General features: G+C 44.1%; 1 protein-coding gene and 1 pseudogene across 2 annotated transcripts; both read right to left on the bottom strand.

The window, feature by feature from the left end:
* Positions 1-151: 151 nt before the first annotated feature.
* Positions 152-10,360, bottom strand: LOC112899472 (glucose-6-phosphate 1-dehydrogenase 2, chloroplastic-like). 2 transcript variants are annotated; one of them, XM_025967954.1, is made up of 11 exons: positions 9,944-10,360; positions 7,457-7,692; positions 7,282-7,376; positions 7,050-7,164; positions 6,311-6,516; positions 5,977-6,126; positions 5,782-5,902; positions 2,525-2,754; positions 2,075-2,275; positions 1,099-1,147; positions 371-661 (listed from the first exon to the last, which is right to left on the bottom strand). In XM_025967954.1, the coding sequence occupies exons 1-11, from the start codon at positions 10,104-10,106 to the stop codon at positions 632-634; spliced, it is 1,596 nt and encodes a 531-aa protein (XP_025823739.1). In that variant the 5' UTR covers positions 10,107-10,360; the 3' UTR covers positions 371-631. The 2 variants fall into 2 exon arrangements, with proteins under 2 accessions (XP_025823738.1, XP_025823739.1); XM_025967953.1 differs by lacking the exon at positions 1,099-1,147 and having other exon boundaries at positions 152-661; positions 9,944-10,355.
* A 2,262-nt stretch (positions 10,361-12,622) lies between these two features.
* Positions 12,623-18,039, bottom strand: LOC112900507 (annotated as a pseudogene).
* Between the last annotated feature and the right edge of the window lie 627 nt (positions 18,040-18,666).

The following is an 18,666-nucleotide window of genomic DNA, read 5'->3' as shown; positions in this document are numbered from 1 at the left end:
GGCTTGGATGCCTGGCGCGCGCCAGGCTGCCGGCAGCAGAGAACCAATCAGGCCCTAAGTAGCCAAATGGCGGCGGCACAAGTCATGCAGCAACAGGTCAAGGATATCTTTCACTATCAGTTAGAGATAAGTGGCGCCAGTGTGAACGCCATTTTCATCAATGACCACTGAATAATATGAGATCAGCTTAGCAGATCTTCAGTTATTCCTTGTGAGAAACCAGATACTTTTGACAGCTGGTAATTATGCCAACAATTCATAGTATATAACGGATACATGCCTCCAAACCTCGTGAACTGCCTGCCTTATTCTCATCTGTTTTCTCTTGCATCTAACCCACTACCAGGGCGTCCAATCTTACAGAAATAGAACAAAAGCATCACAAAGAAAGTCATATTTTGTTCATGCCTTGTAATGCTCCGCGCTCAAGTCACCCCATCTGACATTATACTTTGCAGCAAGATAGTGGGCGCCGACAGGTCCACGGCTTCCATAAGGGTAGAGCTCCGGAGCAATCCGCTTCTCTTCCAACTCCTTTAGAAGGGGTGTGAACAGAGACCATGCAGCATCCAACTCATCTGAGCGGATGAAAAGCCTGCGCTCTCCTTCAATGGCGTCAAGCAAGAGCCTCTCATAAGCATCCGGTATCTCTTTCGAGTACCTAAAACATGTCAAAGAACACGTAATAGGCAACTTAAGAATAGTGTGACAAGAAAGTAATCATTTTAGACAAGGAGCGACGAAGACAAGCATGGATTGATGAATTCATAAGCAAAATAATCAATGTCTGCAGCAAGGTCTGGGAAACCACATGAGACACTGTAAACCAGAGTAAGGCCCTACTAGTATTTTCAGAAGGCCGATCCATTTTACCCCCTAATATGCCGACAATTTACATGCTCCACACAAACAGATATTAGATGGTTTCTAATAGATTTGCCAAGCATAATTGAAAATTTTGAAGAAAAACAAAGCACAGGAAAAAAAATCAAAACCACCGCAGAAATAGAAAACAAATGTCTGGTCACAGCATCTGAGAAGAGAAAATGATTGAACCAGTTTTAGGAACCATGGACTGCAGACACAAACAAGGCTGACCTTAGGACAAGCATGACCAAGGTAGACAAACATCAGATAACTGAAAAGGCTGAAAAATATATTATTAGTTTTACCATTAAAGAACTACCACAATACCATAATTTTATTAGAATATAATCATATAGATTATAAAAATTACGGTGCCTCATACAGAAAAAGGGGGATTTGGACATAAATTTTAGAACAAAGCTATTGTTCGTCATATGGACAAACTTGGGAAACCATAAAACCTTTCAACAGTTTCTAATTTGAATGAAAGCGCAAAGCCAACACACTATTTCAAATTTGGCCAGAATTGGCACATACTATTTTGCTACCACTAAGACACAAAAAGGACATGGGACAGTAAGGGAAATATTGGTACAGAGTACAGACAGGGTACAAGATTTTTTTTTTCCAACCAAACTGCTCTTTAATTGAAAAGATCAACTCAATGGAGTAGTCTCAATCAGCTGACACAATTTGTCTATAATGCTTCAGACGGCATTGCCATGACAGTAAATTATAGAACCAATCAAAAAAGCTTGTGCTGAAAGGGCATAATATGTTGAATTGGTTTTAATCACATTCTACTTGACAAAATTTCAGGAAGAACTAACAGTTTTAAGGTCTGGCCAATGATGAGAAGACATGTATAGCATAAACATCACTCCTAGCTAAATATTATTCATATACCACAAAAGAGTTCACAAAAAAATCGGTAGCATCACCAAAATATATTCCAAATTAAATCAAGGAGCAACCAGGGAATACAATGAAAAGTGGAGTGAGTGACCACTGAAATAAAATCCAAGGAAAAGAACTCATACTTCAGTAGTTGTTCAGCCTAAAAAATAAATAGAAACAAACAAAAAAGCAAGCGCCAAATATAACAATTGCGCCATACTGATTGGGTGTGTGTGTGAATATAGAAATGGGTATACCATAAAATAAAAATCGCGGTGTACAAACATAATTGCTGTAAAAGTGATTTTACCTTGCTGCATAATGGAGATTCAAGTTACTCCTATCTAGTCGCATGCCAAGACCGGGAATCTTGTTGTTAATCTTTAGGTAGATAGCTTCATCCGGTTGCACACGAATCACAAGCTCATTTGTGGCCCTATCAAGATCTGTCCCAAAACTCCCCTTGTAGAGATTTCCAGGAACATGACGGAACTGTACCCTAATCTCAGCTCTGCAATTTGGTCGATTTCCATGTAAGACTCTTTGCTATGCAAAATAACAAAACATAAAGAGCATTTTTCTTTTTCTTTTGACATGCAAAAGGAAGAGATTTGTGAACAAGCTGTTTTCTTTTAACATGCCTTTTTTGTCTCAAATTAAGTCATATGTGCTCCGATTACAGAATTACATAAAAAGAACCTGCTTTACCAAGTAAACAGAATATTTAGGCATCATCAGTTCAGGCAAATACATGACATACCGTTTTGTATGCAAAGCTTTCCCAGCTTTCATAAGAAAGGGAACTCCATCCCATCTAGCGTTATTTATGAAAAGGGCAGCAGCAGCAAATGTCGGAGTCACACTATCCTTGGGCACTGTCTTATCATCAGTATATCCAGGGTAAGTAGTACCACCTTTTGTGTGGCTTTTATATTGTCCTATTACCACATCTTCCAATTGCAACGGCTTCATGGAACGCAGAACTTTAACCTGGCAGACAGTACAGAACTCATGTAACACGATCGTTGAATGTTGATTTAAGCATGCACATGCATGGTAAACACATGCATAACATAGACAATAAGATCAATGTAGTCTGCTTGAATTATAATCAAAAGCATGGTTCATAACGCGTCGCCTAGGTGACGACGGTGACTAAGCGTCCAGGCATGCTTGGCGTCCTGGGCATCCGCATCGTCTTGCCAGATTGCATATGATGTCCACCTTAGGCGCAAGGCGTCACCTGGGCATCCTGAAGGATGTGGCCCCAGCACCTGCCCCTGTCTGCGACTGCGTCCGCTGGTCCGCAGCCCCACCTCCAGCCCTTCTTCACGAGTGTATGTCCACGGCCCCATGCATCTCCGCTGGTCTGTGACCCCACCGTTCCGCACCTCTCCACTAATCCGTTCCTCTCCCCTATTCCCTCCTCTTCGCCTCTACCAGAATCCTCCTGTCTCAGCTTCATCCCCGACACTCAATTTGCTCTGCTCTGTGCCTAGGTAGCTATTTTCTCTCCCGGTCTTCCCTCTCTCATACTTGCTCTGCTCTACTCTGCTGCTTGTACTTGGCTGTGTTCTGTTCTCTTCTGCAATTATAAAATCGTGTGCTCTTGTTCTTTGTGCACAGCAGCCAACAAGGCAACAACAATGGAGAGTTCTGTGGCAGCCGAGTACAATCCCAAGACTGATCCAAAACGAAGATCAGCAAACTTAAAAGATCCAAGGCTGGGAGTATGGCTATTGGGAAGTCCTAAGAAGCAAGATAAGATGACATGTAAGCTGTGGAATAAGAGGATTGCAGGAGGAATTAAAAGGTTTAAGAAACATCTAGCTGGTGGCTATGGAGACGTGCTTCTATGTTCAAAGGTCAGCACTGAGCTAAGGAAAATGATGGCAGAATACTTGGATGCCAACAATAATGCTGAGGATGAAGAGCAAGATGAAGATGAGTTTGATGATTGATACTGAGAGCTTAGAGTAGAGAGATTAAGATTTATGCATGTTGCTTTTGCCTTGTGCACTACTTATTTATGTGCTACTAAATTCCATTATCATAGTTTAGGATATGTCTATTGCGTCGCCTAGCCGCATGCCTTATGCGAGGCATTGTGAGAGGGGTGGGTCACCACATGTCGCCCTAACGCCTTAAGAACCACAGTCAAAGTCATTTTGAATCTGTCAAAGTAACACCCTAGCTAGGCTCTTCTGTTGTAACATAGGCTCCTTCCCTATCAAGTACCTAGGTGTACCCCTGCATTACACTAAGCTAAAAAGGGAGGATACTCAACCTGTTGTTGACAAACTGATCAAAAGAGTTGCAGGGTGGAAGGGGAGATTGCTTTCTAGTGCAGGCAAATTAACTTTGCTCAAACCCTGCTTAGCAAGTATACCTATATTCTTATTATCAGTAATCAAATTCCCCAATTGGGCTGTGGAGAATATTAATTCTCAAATGGCAAACTTTTTATGGCATGATGCTGATGGCAAACACAAATATCATCTGTCCAATTGGCATAGCCTAGCTCAGAAGAAAGAACATGGGGGGATGGGGTATCCCTGATATTAGTAATATGAATCTATGTTTGCTGGCTTCCTGGATCAACAGATACCACCTGAGTGATAATGTGATATGGAAGAAAATTGTCGATTATAAATACAACAACAACCCAAATATTTTCTGCTGCCCTGAGATTGGCGCCTCCCCTTTTAGGAAAGGAGTCTTATGGGCATGTAAAGCTGCCCAAGTTGGTGTGAGATGGAAAATAGGGGATAGTAAAACAGTGAGATTCTGGGAAGATTGGTGGTTTGGGAACTGTAGCCTAGCCACTCAACTTTGGGGTTTATACATTATTGCTAACCAAAAAAACTTATGTATAGCATACCTGTGGGATGGTGCAGAGCTGAAAATCTCCTTTAGAAGAGGAGTTAATGATACTCTTATGCAAGAGTGGGTGAATTCTGCTGCAATTGCAGAGTCTATTACCTACACAGATTATTGTGATGCTATTATCTGGTCTTTTGATGCTGGCAGTAAGTTTTCTGTTCAATCCATGTACAGCACAGTGAGCTTTAGAGGTATTCAACCTGTCTACACTCCTGTGGTTTGGAATCTACAGGTGCCTCCTAGAGTTCACATCTTCCTTTGGCTACTCTCCAATAATAAAACTTTAACAAGAACTAACCTAGCCAAAAGGAAAACTCCAGAGGATCAATTTTGCCTGTTCTGTTCTGAGATAGAGACAGTGCATCACCTGTTTTTTGATTGCTGTGTTGCTAATGTTTTACGGAATCACTTATCTGAAATATTTGAGATCCAGGTTGGTGCAAATTTTGAATCTGTGGCCCGTTGGTGGGTGAGCAACAAGAAAAATAGTGCTCTTAACACTTGTGGTGCTGCTTTGTTGTGAAGTTTATGGTAACTAAGAAATGAAATATGTTTTCAGGGAAAAAGCTGGAAGGACTAGGGAATGGTGCTGACCAAGATGGTGCAAGCGTTGAAAAATTGGCAACCACTATGCAAGGTGGGATGCGAGAAGCTCAAATGGGTGATCGACAAGGTGATGAAGACGCGTCTCCAACCTCTGCTGCTGACAGGAGGAAGTTGGGGGCCCTCGAGGGATGCTACACAGTCAACATTGGTTCAGCCGTCGACAGAGTTGGGAGCGTCAAGAGCAGCCTCCAAAGTCGCTTCTGAGTCTGTAGAGTCTATTCCTGGAGTTGCTGTTCCTTTAAGCTCTTATCTACCAATTCCTGATAGCGGACACGCTTAGAATATGTAACACTGAACTGGAAAACGCTGGAACTGTGTGTGCTTTGTTCTAAGGAATAAAGCGGGGAAACCTTCTTTCTAAAAAAAAAAAGTCATTTTGAATGGAAGAAATAAAGAATCCCTGCCTGCCTAGCTATCTCTGTATTTGCATGGTCATAACAGCCATTTTAAATTCAGAACTGCATTCCGTAAGTAATATAATTATGTAATATTCCATGCCTACAGTTGTTGTTGGAGCATGGCACAGACCTTCTCATTTCGTATATCCTCTGCTTCCAAACTAATAGGAGTTTCCATTGCAAACAAGGCTAGTATCTGAAGGAGATGATTCTGCATTATGTCTCGAATAATACCGTAGCTATCAAAGTATCTGCAAGTTGAACAATAAAATAAGATACAATCTTATGCAACTCAGTTCAATTAAATAACCCTCAAAATCATTACCCTCCACGTCCTTCAGTACCGAAGTCTTCTGAGAATATAAGTTGCACATTTCTTATATACTGCCTTGACCAGAGAGGCTCAAAAACAAGATTTGAGAAGCGAAGGACAGATAAATTCTCCACCAGTTCCTTTCCCAAGTAATGGTCAATCCTGCAAGGACCATAAAATTCATAAGCTTTTCACAAGCAATTACTATACATATAATGTCTAGATTCCCTCTTTTCTTTTCATTTGTTACACTGCTTTGATATTTGTTGAGTATTAGAATCAGAATAAAATGTTTAAGTTAGCAATACCAGAAAAGATTACAAATTCTCGCAGATGCTTTTATCACCTGAAAATTTGGTCCTCTACAAGGTACTGCTTCAGACCTCTTGTTAATGCAGCAGAAGACTCTGAGTCACGGCCAAAGGGCTTCTCAACAATTACCCTTGTCCAACCATTCACCGAAGATGCTGATTTGCTTGCACATTTTACGACATCCAAGAATATATTAGGAGGTATTGACAAGTAGAAAAGGCGGTTAGAAACTCTGGAACCCTGCAGCAGAACAGGGATTTGATCAGATCACAGATAATTAGATCTATTTTAAGATTTTGAAACATAAAAAATTATCTGGCATCAGATTTTCTAAAAGAAAGGGTTTTTAATCATTCCCTGTAAATTCTATATGCCATAAGTTTACCAGTACAGACATACCCTGTACCTCTTTTTAGATAAGAGTGGATTTAAACTATAGAAATTTGTTTTGCATTAGCTTCTTTAACAGACAGGGATTTTCCATCATGCTTGGTAAATTCTATGTCCCTCAATGAATGTACATGCACATTGAAGATGATATATTTCAAGTGAGATGGAAACAGATGAGAAACCACATGTTCTGGAAACACCATTTTGAGAGAATAAGACACCCTCAGAAAATGAAATGTAAAAGAACAAGGATGATCAACGAATAAGGATGCGTAATTCAATGAAAAAATGCATACAAATAATTAGAAGCAGGACAACCTTATGGCTACAAATAAAAGCAATGGTGCATTCTCAAATTGACTTAAAGAGAAAAATGCACAAACCTCATGTTGCTTTAACTTCTTGTCCAGATCTATGAAATGCTCTTCTGAATCATATTGGCCTGAATGATAGAAGCATCTTTTGAGGAATTCATCCATTTTCTCACTACAGTTTTCCCTAAAAGAGACAGCACAGTTTGGGAACCACTGAGGAAGTGCATTCACATTTGAAAAGAAAAACTTTTTTTTTGCTAAAGAATAGTCATAAGTTAAGATAACAAATCCTCTCTAGTACCTTTTATCTATTCTACAAGTCAGTGTTTTGCTGACCATGTTCCTTAGTTCAGCATCTGTCATCTTGCTCCGTGCATAGCCAAAGATGGTGAAATGCTAGAGGACAAAATACTGTAATTTAGATTTAACAAGAGTAGGTGCAAATGTTATCATAATATGGAGGTATATACACATGCCTTGGGAAGGCAATCTTCATAGTAGAGAGCAAAAAGAGCAGGAAATATCTTCTTCTTGGCAAGGTCACCAGATGCTCCAACTACAGTTATGCTAACAGTAGAATCATCATTCTTGGATAGAGCACTCAAGTCTTCAAATTCATCTAGAGTGATTTCTGAAGGGGAGCCATTTTCCACCTTTGGTGGGGTAGTAGGTGTGACTGCATTCTTCACATTGGCATCCATGGGAGCTTTCACTGACGATTAAGGTATGTCAGATGAACTATTGTATATTTGTATATCAAAAGGCATCATCATATGAAACATTCTCTATGCACTGAACATTTTCAATGAATTAAAAAGGAACTGTGTTTTTAGTAATCAAAATGCCCAAACCATGACACAAGATACCTTTTACAATAAAAGAACTCGACCGGCAGGGGAAAGACCGCCCCCACGGCATTGCACTAAGAAGAAACCTCAGCCAAGCCGGCCGAGAAAACCCCCGAACCCTGGCTTTACCCTATAGGACCGCACCGTAACCCAGGCGGACCACGACCAACTGTGTTAGCGACCACTGCAACTACCCCCTCGTAGGAGGGCCCAAACCAACCACAGGTGCCACAGACTATTTTTTGGGTTGCTAGCGAGGGGTTTTGTGCATGGTTATTATGGCGTCGCCTAGTCGTCACCTAGACGTAGCCTCACGCGCGAAGGCGCCGCCTTGGCATCCGATTGGTCGAGGCGGACACCGCAAGGCCGGAAAAGCGGCTGTGCGCACGGGGAAAAAGGGTGGTGGGGAGCGCGCGAGGGAAATCGAGCACGTATACCTCCCGTGCGAACGCGCGGGCCATCCCTGCAGCACGCAAATCGAGAGTGGGAGAGAAAGAGAGGAGAGAGGGGAAGAGAAGAGGGCGGCGGCAGCACCTAGAATCCGGCAGCGCACTGCCTCCATCCAGCCACCGTTGCTCCTTCCACGCCACCAATTCGAGGCTCCTGCTGCTCCACGGCCTCCAACCTCCACTCTGCCGATTCGCCCCTCCAATCGGACCTCCGCTCCGCCGATTCGCCCATCCGATTGGACATCTGCCTGTTGATCTGCACCTCCGACCTATGCCCCCATCGATTCGTGGCTGCTTCCTCTGCTCCGCCTCCCTGCTAGCGTCCTTCACATCGGCTCACAGGCAATTCCACTCTTCTCTCCCCTCCTTTGCTCTTCCTTCACCTCCTTCCTCTGCTCTGAATCTCTTGGACTTGGATATACTGTGATTGTGCTTGTGCTTACTACTTGCCTCTAGCTAGTGGTGCTGGTTGTTTGTGCTAGCCTGCTAGGTGTTGATGGTCACCCCAGTGCTGCTCTGTTCTGCTTGCTATATAGTCATAAGCATGCTACATGGATCTGGACTTGGATATACTGTGGTTGTGCTTGTGCTTACTGCTTGCCTCTAGCTGGTGGTGCTGGTTGTTTGTGCTAGCCTGCTAGGTGTTGATGGTCACCCCAGTGCTGCTCTGTTCTGCTTGCTATATAGTCATATGCATGCTACATGGATCAAGACAGCAAGCGAAGCTGGAAAGAGGAGGATCACTGGTAAATAGGCTCCAGAATTGGCAGCAAAAAGGTATGCATCAGTGTGTTTTTGTGATGCTCCATTGTAGGTTAGGATATGAATATGGCATCGCCTCGCCGCGCGCCTTATTCGCCTAGGCACCTGGAAGGAGGTAGGTCGCCGCGCCTCGCCTTGCCGCCTTAAAAACCATGGTTTTTTGCTGCCACCAGGATTTGAACCCTGGTTGGTATCTTCCTCAACTGGGAAGCTTACCACTACACTACGGGAGTGTTGGCGATACCTTTTGCAATTACTACTACCTTTTTACCTTTCTATCTTTTTACTATGGCTCTTGTTGGGTTTCATCTGTAGCGTACCCCAAATACAAGACTTTGTTGTTGCTGTTCACATCAACTAAATTTCTACTCTGGGTGGAATAGTGGATGCAAACTTGATATGGCACGGAGTGATGCAGAGGTTGCAAACATGAAAGTGCACAGACTGAAGAAGAAACAGCACCAACAGAATCATAAAAGGACATTATCACTTTTGATCTGAAATTTTGAAGGACAAAATGCAAATATGAAACAACTTCCATGCACAAAAAGAGAACAATGACATATCATCTGTGTCCACTGGCATTATGAGCTGGGATAATCTTCCTCAACACTGTCCTTTCATGCAAGCAGTCTGTACTGCAACTTATTTGGTCTGGGCTCGGTTTCAACAGATAAAAACAGAACGAAGCTGTTATAATGCGAGGCCCAGATTTATGCTCGAGCATCTAGGACGCAGCGAAAATCGCATCGGATGCTATGTGCCAACTCTGGCTGCGTCTCGATTTCACCCAAGCGCAGCATGGTACCAGTCGAATTCAGGAAAACATCCATTCCTAACCGAACAAAATTAAAAGACATAGGGGCAGAATGAACTAAGCGAGCATATAAAAGAGGACACACACCTCCCTGCGGGGCGATGGCCTGGATGCGCCAACATCCGCCGCCGGCGGCTGACCTCCCGAAGCCGCATCTGGCGAAGGAGACGGCGGCCGTCGGGGACGGCGGCGGCGCCGCGGCGCGTCGGACGGCAGCGCCCGCGGGGCACCTCATGCAGGACAGCGCCATGGATTGGGCTTCCTCAGTCGGTCGCGCTTGGCTTCCTTCCTTGGAGGAGACGAAGTCGGGGGTGGAGAGGATGGGATGACCCAGCTGGAGAAGGGGCGGCCTGGGGTTTTATCGGGGGTATCGAAGGACGGAGGGGAACGAGGCGACCGAGGAACAGAGGCGACGGGGCCTCTTGAGATCGCCGAGGGGCAGCCGCCAGCCGCGGGCAGGGGCAGGGACGGAGTGCGCCGTGCGCAAATAAAAAATACGAGGACGAGGATGCCTGCGGGCAGCGCCGCTGCTTCGTTGGCTGCTCGGGTCAAAAACGCAAGAGTTGTGTGCCCTTTTCGCCTCTTAGCGGGCTACCGTGGGGCCGGGGGCGGTGATGGGCCACGACAACACAATTTTTCTAGTTGCGGCAATCTGATTTGATCACCCCGATTAGCACTTTAAACATTTATATTTATATTTCAACTAGCAAATATGCTGCGAAAAGTTATATAAATATATTGATTAGTATTTAAAAATATATATTATACACTATATGTACTTTATAATAACAACATAGTACGTGTCGGTCTAAAACTTCAATCTTTTTCATTTTTACTCACTAAATGCTAATTCCAAATACTTCCAGGCTTAACTTAACATACGATCACTCAGATTCCTTTGGACTCCGATTGATCAAGAAATCATTACTTGCTTTTAGTAACAGTATATAGATAGATAGATAGATATAGAGATTAGATTTGTGCCCGTAGGTTGCTAGAAAAAAACAATCTCAACGCAAATAAGTATATAAAAGTATGGTGCTTGATATTCACATTTTTTTCGTTGGATGGCAATATAGTAGCCAATGCTAGACTAAATAAAATGCAAGCTTGATCAACGAATTTAAGTAGCATAGGCATTGATCATGGAATTTAAGCTGACATGCACATCATATATCTTGTCTAGATTAGCAATGTTGGCTTACAAGGGCAGAACTAAAGCATTCATGGTTTCCTATGGCAATTTTATAAGTTGCTCCCAATGAAAGAAACCTTTCCAGGCGTGCTGCCATCTTCCTTCATTGTTTTGAACATTAAATATGCCTTCTGATGCCTAGGGTTAGGACTGGATAGAAGAAAACCGGAGTGAGCAAAACAAAGCAAACAGAAAGGTTTTAGTTGATTTGTTCCATGGTGGAAGACCCTGGCAAGTCTAAGGCATATTTAATGTTTAAAACCTCTCGCGTGGAGAGATTTATAATAAGCCCAAATAGATATTTGTTTATAATAAGCCACAACAATCATTTTTTACTTGTACATGGGATATGGTGGAATCTTCCAAGAAGCCACTTCATTTTTAATAATCCAAAAGATCGCTCAATCACATTGCGGATAGATGAGTGAACCCGATTGAACCTTTCCATAGGAGTCTTAGGTTCGGTACCTCTATGCCATTCTGGTACATGATACCTTTCATCCTTATAAGGAGCAAGGTAGCCAGGACGATTCGGATATCCCGCATCCACAACATATTATTTTCCTAAATTTATATAAAGCAATATAAGTCATGGATTAATGGTAAATGATAAACACATAAGTATTTTCAAACTACACGTATGTTACCTTGTGGAGGATGTGGGAAAAAATCTTCATCAACTCTAAGTGCATTGTACAGCACACTTGTATCATGCATAGCTCCAGGGTTTCCCACGGAAACATAAGTGAAACGCATGTCAAAGTCACATACTACTAGAACATTTTGAGTGGCTATACCCGTTTTTCAAATATATCTCACTTACTCCTCAGGTGAAAGTACAACACGGATATGAGTGCCATCAAGTGCGCCAACACAATCTTTGAAGTGTGGATATGCACGCTGTCATCTCTTATTCTTTTATGGACTGTGGAGAAGTTAAGATTTTGGTTTAATAAAGTCTCTTGCCATAGCCATCAAAGCATTTAGAACCTCATCAAATTTCCTACTAATAGTTTCTCCTGAATGCTTGAATCTATTTTGAATTTTCCTATTAGACTCATTTCCAGCACATGTGTATGAAAATAGCAAGCATCTCATATGTGCTCATGTGCATAGAAGATTGCAGCCCATACCTTTCTACCAACATAGTATGGAGATCCAAAAATATTTCATTGCTCATACGAAGTTGTCTGTGGCATTCTCCAAGAGTATTCATTGTCTCTAGCAGCCATCCTGTACCACTAACACTAGTTGTCCTTGGTGGGTTTTTAGCAAGGTAGAGGTCAACATATATTTGAGCAATTTCTGCACCACCCAAAACAAGATTCCAAAAGACCTCACTCTCATCAGTAGAGTCATCACTATTACTCTCACTTTCCTGCAGATGACAGGCCATATGATAATAAAATAAAATAAGTAACACATATGATAATACATAAATGTAATGATCACACAATAATAGTTGAAATGACAATAGTTTGGTACAGACCACAATGATCAAATGACAAGACATAAATAAAATGACAATAGTTCAAATAAAGAAAAAGAAAACATGGCAAGAACACAATTCCTCAATTGCTATACTTGGCATTGTACTTTCAGCGAAGCCAATTAAATCTAATCTCATTTGTAGGTAAGGTCATGAACATTTCCCTTTGGTCCTTCTTCACAAACAACTCTGTAGCAATGTAGTGCTCATCTGTATCGTAGCCTGCCCCACATTCCAACACTATGTCCATGACTTGTTGGACAGTGACTTCACCTAGTTTTTTAATGTAAAAGAAGAGGCCGACTCAGCAATCTTAGTTACTTGCTCTTGAATAACTAGTGTTGTGCCTATTCTTGGTTTCTTTGCTGGTTGGTTTCTTTTGTTTGCCAACAGAATGGTAGGAGAAGGAGAAACCTCATGGGGATAGTCTGATTCATCCCCGACAGCAGCATCATGGTCACAATCATTAGGGAACTCATGCAAATTACCATTGTCAACATCAGCAGGCACCTCTTGAGATGGCGGAATGATGGGATTAGAGCTCATAGGATTCCAATGATCTAATTGATCATTAATTATATCACCAAATATCACTGACAAATCATCCTTGTTTTGCAATGGTTTTTTCCTAAACTTCCCACAACCTGGAATTTCCTGAAAGAAGACAATTGGTGTTACTAAAAATAATTGTGTGACACCTTAGGTGTCAAATAGAGCAAGCCAATAGGAATAATGTTTGGTGTGAATTAATTTGTGTGGAAATCTAGCAAAGTTGTGAAAATAAGGGTAATTGTGTAAATTTATGAAAATACAAGTCCGTTTATGTACTTTAGTTGAAGTATAAAAGTAATATCCAAAAATTACCAAGGGTCAAAATGAAAAAGGTGAAAGTCATCATGACTAGCCATCAATGCTTGCAGCTAAGCCAAGAGTTTATAAAATTTACACTATTAAGGACAAAACTTATGTAAAGTTTGATTTGAGTGCAAAATTGTTAAATAAAGCAGTATATTTTAGGTTTCTGAACTTGAGCCCTAAAGCAAAGTTATAGCATTTGAAAAGTTCTACAACTTCTATTTTGACCTTTTCCTCATTAGGGTTTTGGATCAGTGGAAAAATTCTATTTACAGTCAAGTCCTTGAAGTTTTTGCAATTTCCAACGAGGCCCCTCAGACCTCCTCCCCTCTCCTTCCTCCTCTAGCATCTTCTCTGCTCCTCTGCTGCTGCACCGCCGCCCGCCATTTCCGGCCGTCTCTCGCCACCTCCTGCCGTGCTCCACCTCCACGCGTCAATCTCCAGCCATAGCGCTGCTCTAGCTCCCCTCTTCTGGCCTCCCGCGCGCTTGCCATGCCCCTCTCCTCTCCTGCCCGAGCTCCCGTCGAGCGACAGCTTGCCGCCGCCGTGGCAAATGCTGGCGTCTCCTCCTTTTCCTCGCCCAACTTTAGTTGCCGTGAGCTCCTCTAGTTCCAGCTCTTCTCATTCCTCTCGTTTCCCTTTGCCGTGCACACACAGAAACCCCGAGCACCACCACCGCCATCTCCTCCAACTCCGGCGCCCTCCTGTCCGCCGTGGGCAGCCCGCTCCAATCCTCCCCGCACCACCACAACCCCCTAGGAAGCTTCCCCGTACCCTACTGACGCTCACCAGCCACTTACCGAGGCCTGACCTCCGCTGGAACTACCTCGCCGCCATTCTCCCCTCCGCTGGTAAGCTTCTGTTACCGTCGAGCTCTTGCCTCCGCCCCTCCTCCGCCCAATTTGACCACTCCAATAGCTTCCCCTCATCCTCCTGCAGCTGTTGAGCCCAAGCTTCGCACTCCTCCTCGCTGGGAACCCCCTCGCCGACGAGCAACCTCCCGCCGCCGCATCGGCCGCCGTGGGAACGCCCCTTCCGGTCATCCCCTCCCCTTCCTAAGACCTCCAGAAGGTGCGCCTTGACCTCCTGGTGCTCGCTGACCACCCCTTCCTCCACCCCCTGCCGTCCCCTCGCCGGAATTCGGCCGGCGACCTCCCTGCCCTTCTTCCCCGACGAGCCAAGGGCATCCCTGTAAAGATTTCAAAAGTTCTAAGGGTGTCCTTGTAAATTTCCAGAGCCCCCCCCCTATTTCAAAAGCTGTGAACTTCAAAAATTCGTAGAAAAGTGTAGAAAATTCAGAAAAATGCCAAACCAGTTTTGTTAGAATCCTTAAGTTAAATTCAACTACTTTTGTATAGTAAGTTTAAGCTATATGTGTATATTTTCTGATGTAAATTAAATACTACGAAATGAATGTTTTATTTGTATCTCATGATATATACATGTGCTATAGTTGAATTTTGGAACTTAGATTGTATGTGCTATGTATAGCTCTGTGTAAAAATCTTGAGTTCTTTACTGCTCATTTGCTTAGAAATTTGAGTACCTCTATTTATATGTTGTTGAAACACTTAGATTTTAATTAAGGGTGTTTCTGTTGGTGTTTGTATTTGAAATTTTTACCATAACTTCCTTTTTAAATGTGTGATCCATGGTAAAAATATTAGGTTTAATAGTAGGTCATACCCCAAGTTATGAATTTTTGGTTTAATTCCAAAGAAAATTTAGTTATGCTAGTTTTTGTTCATAGAAAGTTATGAAAATATTTTAAGATGTTACCCTTGAGTAGAATAGCATGCCCACAAATTCTCAACCCAGGATCAGGTGTAGAACAACTAAAAATAAATGGAATTGGATGAGTAGATCCATATTAAATAATAACCTAAGGTTATTAAAGGTAACTAGCTAGATATATAGATAAAGATGATTAATATAGTTAATCTAAGTACCTAAGATAATCAAACCTGCTACTTCATGCAGTTAGTGAAATATTTAGGATTACCATCCATATTACTTAATGTAACTAAGTAAATAGATTAATACCCAATAAATGACTATCCAGTAAGGGAAATTTGTGTTGTTTGCTAGTATGTAATGTTCAGTTCGTTGGATTGCAATATTATCGTGAAGTAAAGTAACGATCTATGCATTTTCTAAACTGCATCTTTTCCATCACATGTAGACTCGATGTTTCTCGCCGACGGAGACTATCAGATCCTCCCGGAGCCCGAAGTGGAAGTCTCTGAAGAAGCTGGGAATATCGTTGGAGAATTAACTGAAGCTCCGAACCCGAGTTCAGAAGGGATTATTAACATCTCTAACCCCAGCCCCGCCAGTGAAGACAAGCCCCGGACATAAACCCAATATTTTATTTACAATGCAATTTACCTCTATATATTTATATACATGTGCATTAAGTTCTTAGGAGTTGTCTGGAAACCGTAGATGCATCTCCCTAGGAACCAATGTACTGAATATTAGAAACTGAGTCCGACTAGTGCTATGCTAATAGGACCGGTAGAAGTTGAGTGATTTCCTATCACTCGCGCGATATAGGAATCGATTGATTACAATTCTGCAATCTCTATAAGGATAACGGGCGGGGTTATGTACAACATTATGGAAAGGAATGATACCCCGTCTGTGTTAATGAATTTTGGTTAAGGTCGCAGTGTGTGGTAGTGACAGTTAAGCATTTGAAAGTACTAGCCACATGCCGTAAAATATGGTAAGCGGTAAGCCTAGTAACCAATCGGCCCAGCAAGTGGACTCGTCCACCACCACTCGACTTTTCTTTTATGTTTACACGCACCGACTGTGGGAGTACGTTTTGCTGAGTAGACGGGAATATGGTCATGTAGTCACGCTATAGACGTATGTCCTGCACATTGGATGTGCGTACGGTCCAGCAGTCGCTTGTGGTGGCTTTGTTCCACAACCCAGAATGAAAGGCAAACGGTTGCTTCAGAACGACCTATTGGTGTTCCAAGCGTGTGAGTTAGGTTTACCTTGCAAGGGTTGAAAATTCGATTCAGAATCGTCCGTTTCTCGCGGAGATTGAGACTGCTTAACTCTTTTGCCACATAGAGTAACAAGAGTAATGTTGTTGATGAGCAATACTAGTGTAAGTTTAAAAAGACTCTACCTTGCTTGAGTAGTTACAGGTGCTTACTTAGAATGGTTAAAGGAACTAGAATCTGAAAGCTAAAATATGAAAGTAAGGACTTACTCTTTGTTGCTTTTCAGCTGAACAAAACCCAAAACCACACTAAAGCCTTCATGATCTCGTTATGGGCTAAGTATACCCACTACCGGGTCAGCCTTGTTGAGTATTAGAATACTCAATCTTGCCTTATGATTTTATTTTAGGTAATGTCTCTGAAGACCTTACTCTCCCCATGCCTTGGCCCTATGCTTTGCCTGATGGTTGGTCCATGGAGTGGGACCCGTCCCCGGCCAACACCGACCATAACGAGTGAGGTCATGCCATGGCTTAGCATGATGTCCATACTGGCGATGTGTACAGTTATCGTACTTTGAATTCTGCTGCTGTGAACTTGAAGTTTAATCTGGTTTGTAATAACTTTTATTAGTCTAAGACTTATGCTATTTTATAAACTCTTGTAATATAAGTGCTTGTGATGTAAAATATGATGGCAATTGTATCTCTAGACTCGCCTTCGTGCGAGGTACCTTGTTGGATCCTGCTTTCGGTGGTTTATCGGAACGTTACCCGACAGGCCAAGGGATTACACCATTTGAAGTACGTTGGAGCCCTTGAGAGAGAGGACTTGCGTACTTAAGCCGGTGTAATTCAGGTTGGTTCTGCCACAAATTGAACTAATTTCCTAAAAAAGAACATAAATAAAATAGTCTCAAGAACTCACCGCTTTTGCCTTCTTCCACCACTCATCATCCATATCAATAACACCTCGTGCTCTATCCCATCCTGGCCCTATTTGCTTCCTCATTAATTTCTTCCAAGCTAAAAAATCGGGCTTTAACTTATCCCATTTGTTTTCGTTTGCTGCTTGGACAAATGAATTCCTGTGAGGTTGAAAAAATCCTCTATGACCTCATCATATCCTACTGAGTTCAAATGGGTGTTCGGCCTATTTCCTTTGTTAACTTGTTTGGCAAACAACGAACATATAAGCACCGTATTTGCATCAGTCCAATCAATTGAATCACCCTGATCAATATGACAGTAACCACTTTATAGCATTCGCGCTAGTATATCTCTACTCATGTTGCCTGCTCACTATACAGTTCAACCAACAATTTCATGATAGGAAGGAAAATTTTTACCGTATCTTGCACCTTCTTCTTGCCTTTGCGCTGTGCCATCTCTTGGGCGGTCGCCTGGCTGCCAAGGCCATCCACATCTTCGCCGGCTTGGCTGCCAAGATCAGGCATGCCCTGGCCGGCGCCCAGGGCACCACGGCCACGACCGGCGCCCAACACAGCCCGGCCACGGCCGCCGCCCGATCCAGCCCGGCCACGGATGTCGCTTGCCCCGCCCATGGATCCACGGCCGCCGATGGAGCTTAGCTCCTCTACTTCATTGCCGAGGTCGCCGCTGCCAAGGCCGGCCGCAGGAGCTGGCAGAACAAATGGAGAGCGAGAACCGGTAGAGCCTTCCATTTTCGCCGGAGGAGCGCCGGGAGGGGCGGGGGGCAGGGGCAGTGCTAGGGGAGGAGAGCAGGGTCGGTGGCGGCGCTAGGGGAGGGGAGCTAGGGGGTAGCGGTGGCACTTGGGGAGGGGAGCAGGGGGGCGGCGGCGCTAGGGGAGGGGGGCAGGGGCAGCTGTGACGCTTGGGGAGGGGAGCAGGGGTGGCGGCGGCGGCGCTAGGGGAGGGGGGCAAGCGGCGGCGGCGGCCCTTGGGGAGGGGAGCAGGGGCGGCGGTGGCGCTAGGGGAGGGAGGTAGGGGCGGCGGCGGCGCTTGGGGAGGGGAGCAGGGGCGGGGGTGGCGCTAGGGGAGGGGGCAGGGGGCGGTGGCGGCACTTGGGGAGGGGAGCAGGAGCGGGGGCGGCGCTTGGGGAGAGGGGGTAGGGGGGCGGCGGCGCTTGGGGAGGGGAGCAGGAGCCGCGATGACACTTGGGGAGGGGGGGCAGGGGGCGGCGACGGCGACGGCGCTTGGGAAGGGGAGCAGGGGCGGCGGCGGTGCTTGGGGAGGGGAATAGGGGTTGGGGAGGGGGATCAGGGGGCGGCGGCGGCACTAGGGGAGGGGGAGCAGGGGCAGGGGCGGCACTGGGGGAGGAGAGCAGGGGG

The sequence above is a fragment of the Panicum hallii genome, chromosome 7 (assembly GCF_002211085.1).
Source record: "Panicum hallii strain FIL2 chromosome 7, PHallii_v3.1, whole genome shotgun sequence".
Lineage (NCBI taxonomy): Eukaryota > Viridiplantae > Streptophyta > Magnoliopsida > Poales > Poaceae > Panicum > Panicum hallii.
The sequence above is the reverse complement of the archived record's forward strand: the minus strand, read 5'-3'. Positions and strand labels throughout refer to the sequence as shown.

What these genes read in the sequence shown, in the direction of transcription:
- LOC112899472 (XM_025967953.1), bottom strand. Translation starts at nt 10,106, where the DNA reads ATGGCGCTGTCCTGCATGAGGTGCCCCGCGGGCGCTGCCGTCCGACGC. An exon ending in GGCCATCGCCCCGCAGGGAG is followed by an intron (nt 7,693 to 9,943) that starts GTGTGTGTCCTC and finishes CTTAATCGTCAG; the next exon opens with TGAAAGCTCCCATGGATGCC. An exon ending in GTAGAGGACCAAATTTTCAG is followed by an intron (nt 6,127 to 6,310) that starts GTGATAAAAGCA and finishes TGGTCCTTGCAG; the next exon opens with GATTGACCATTACTTGGGAA.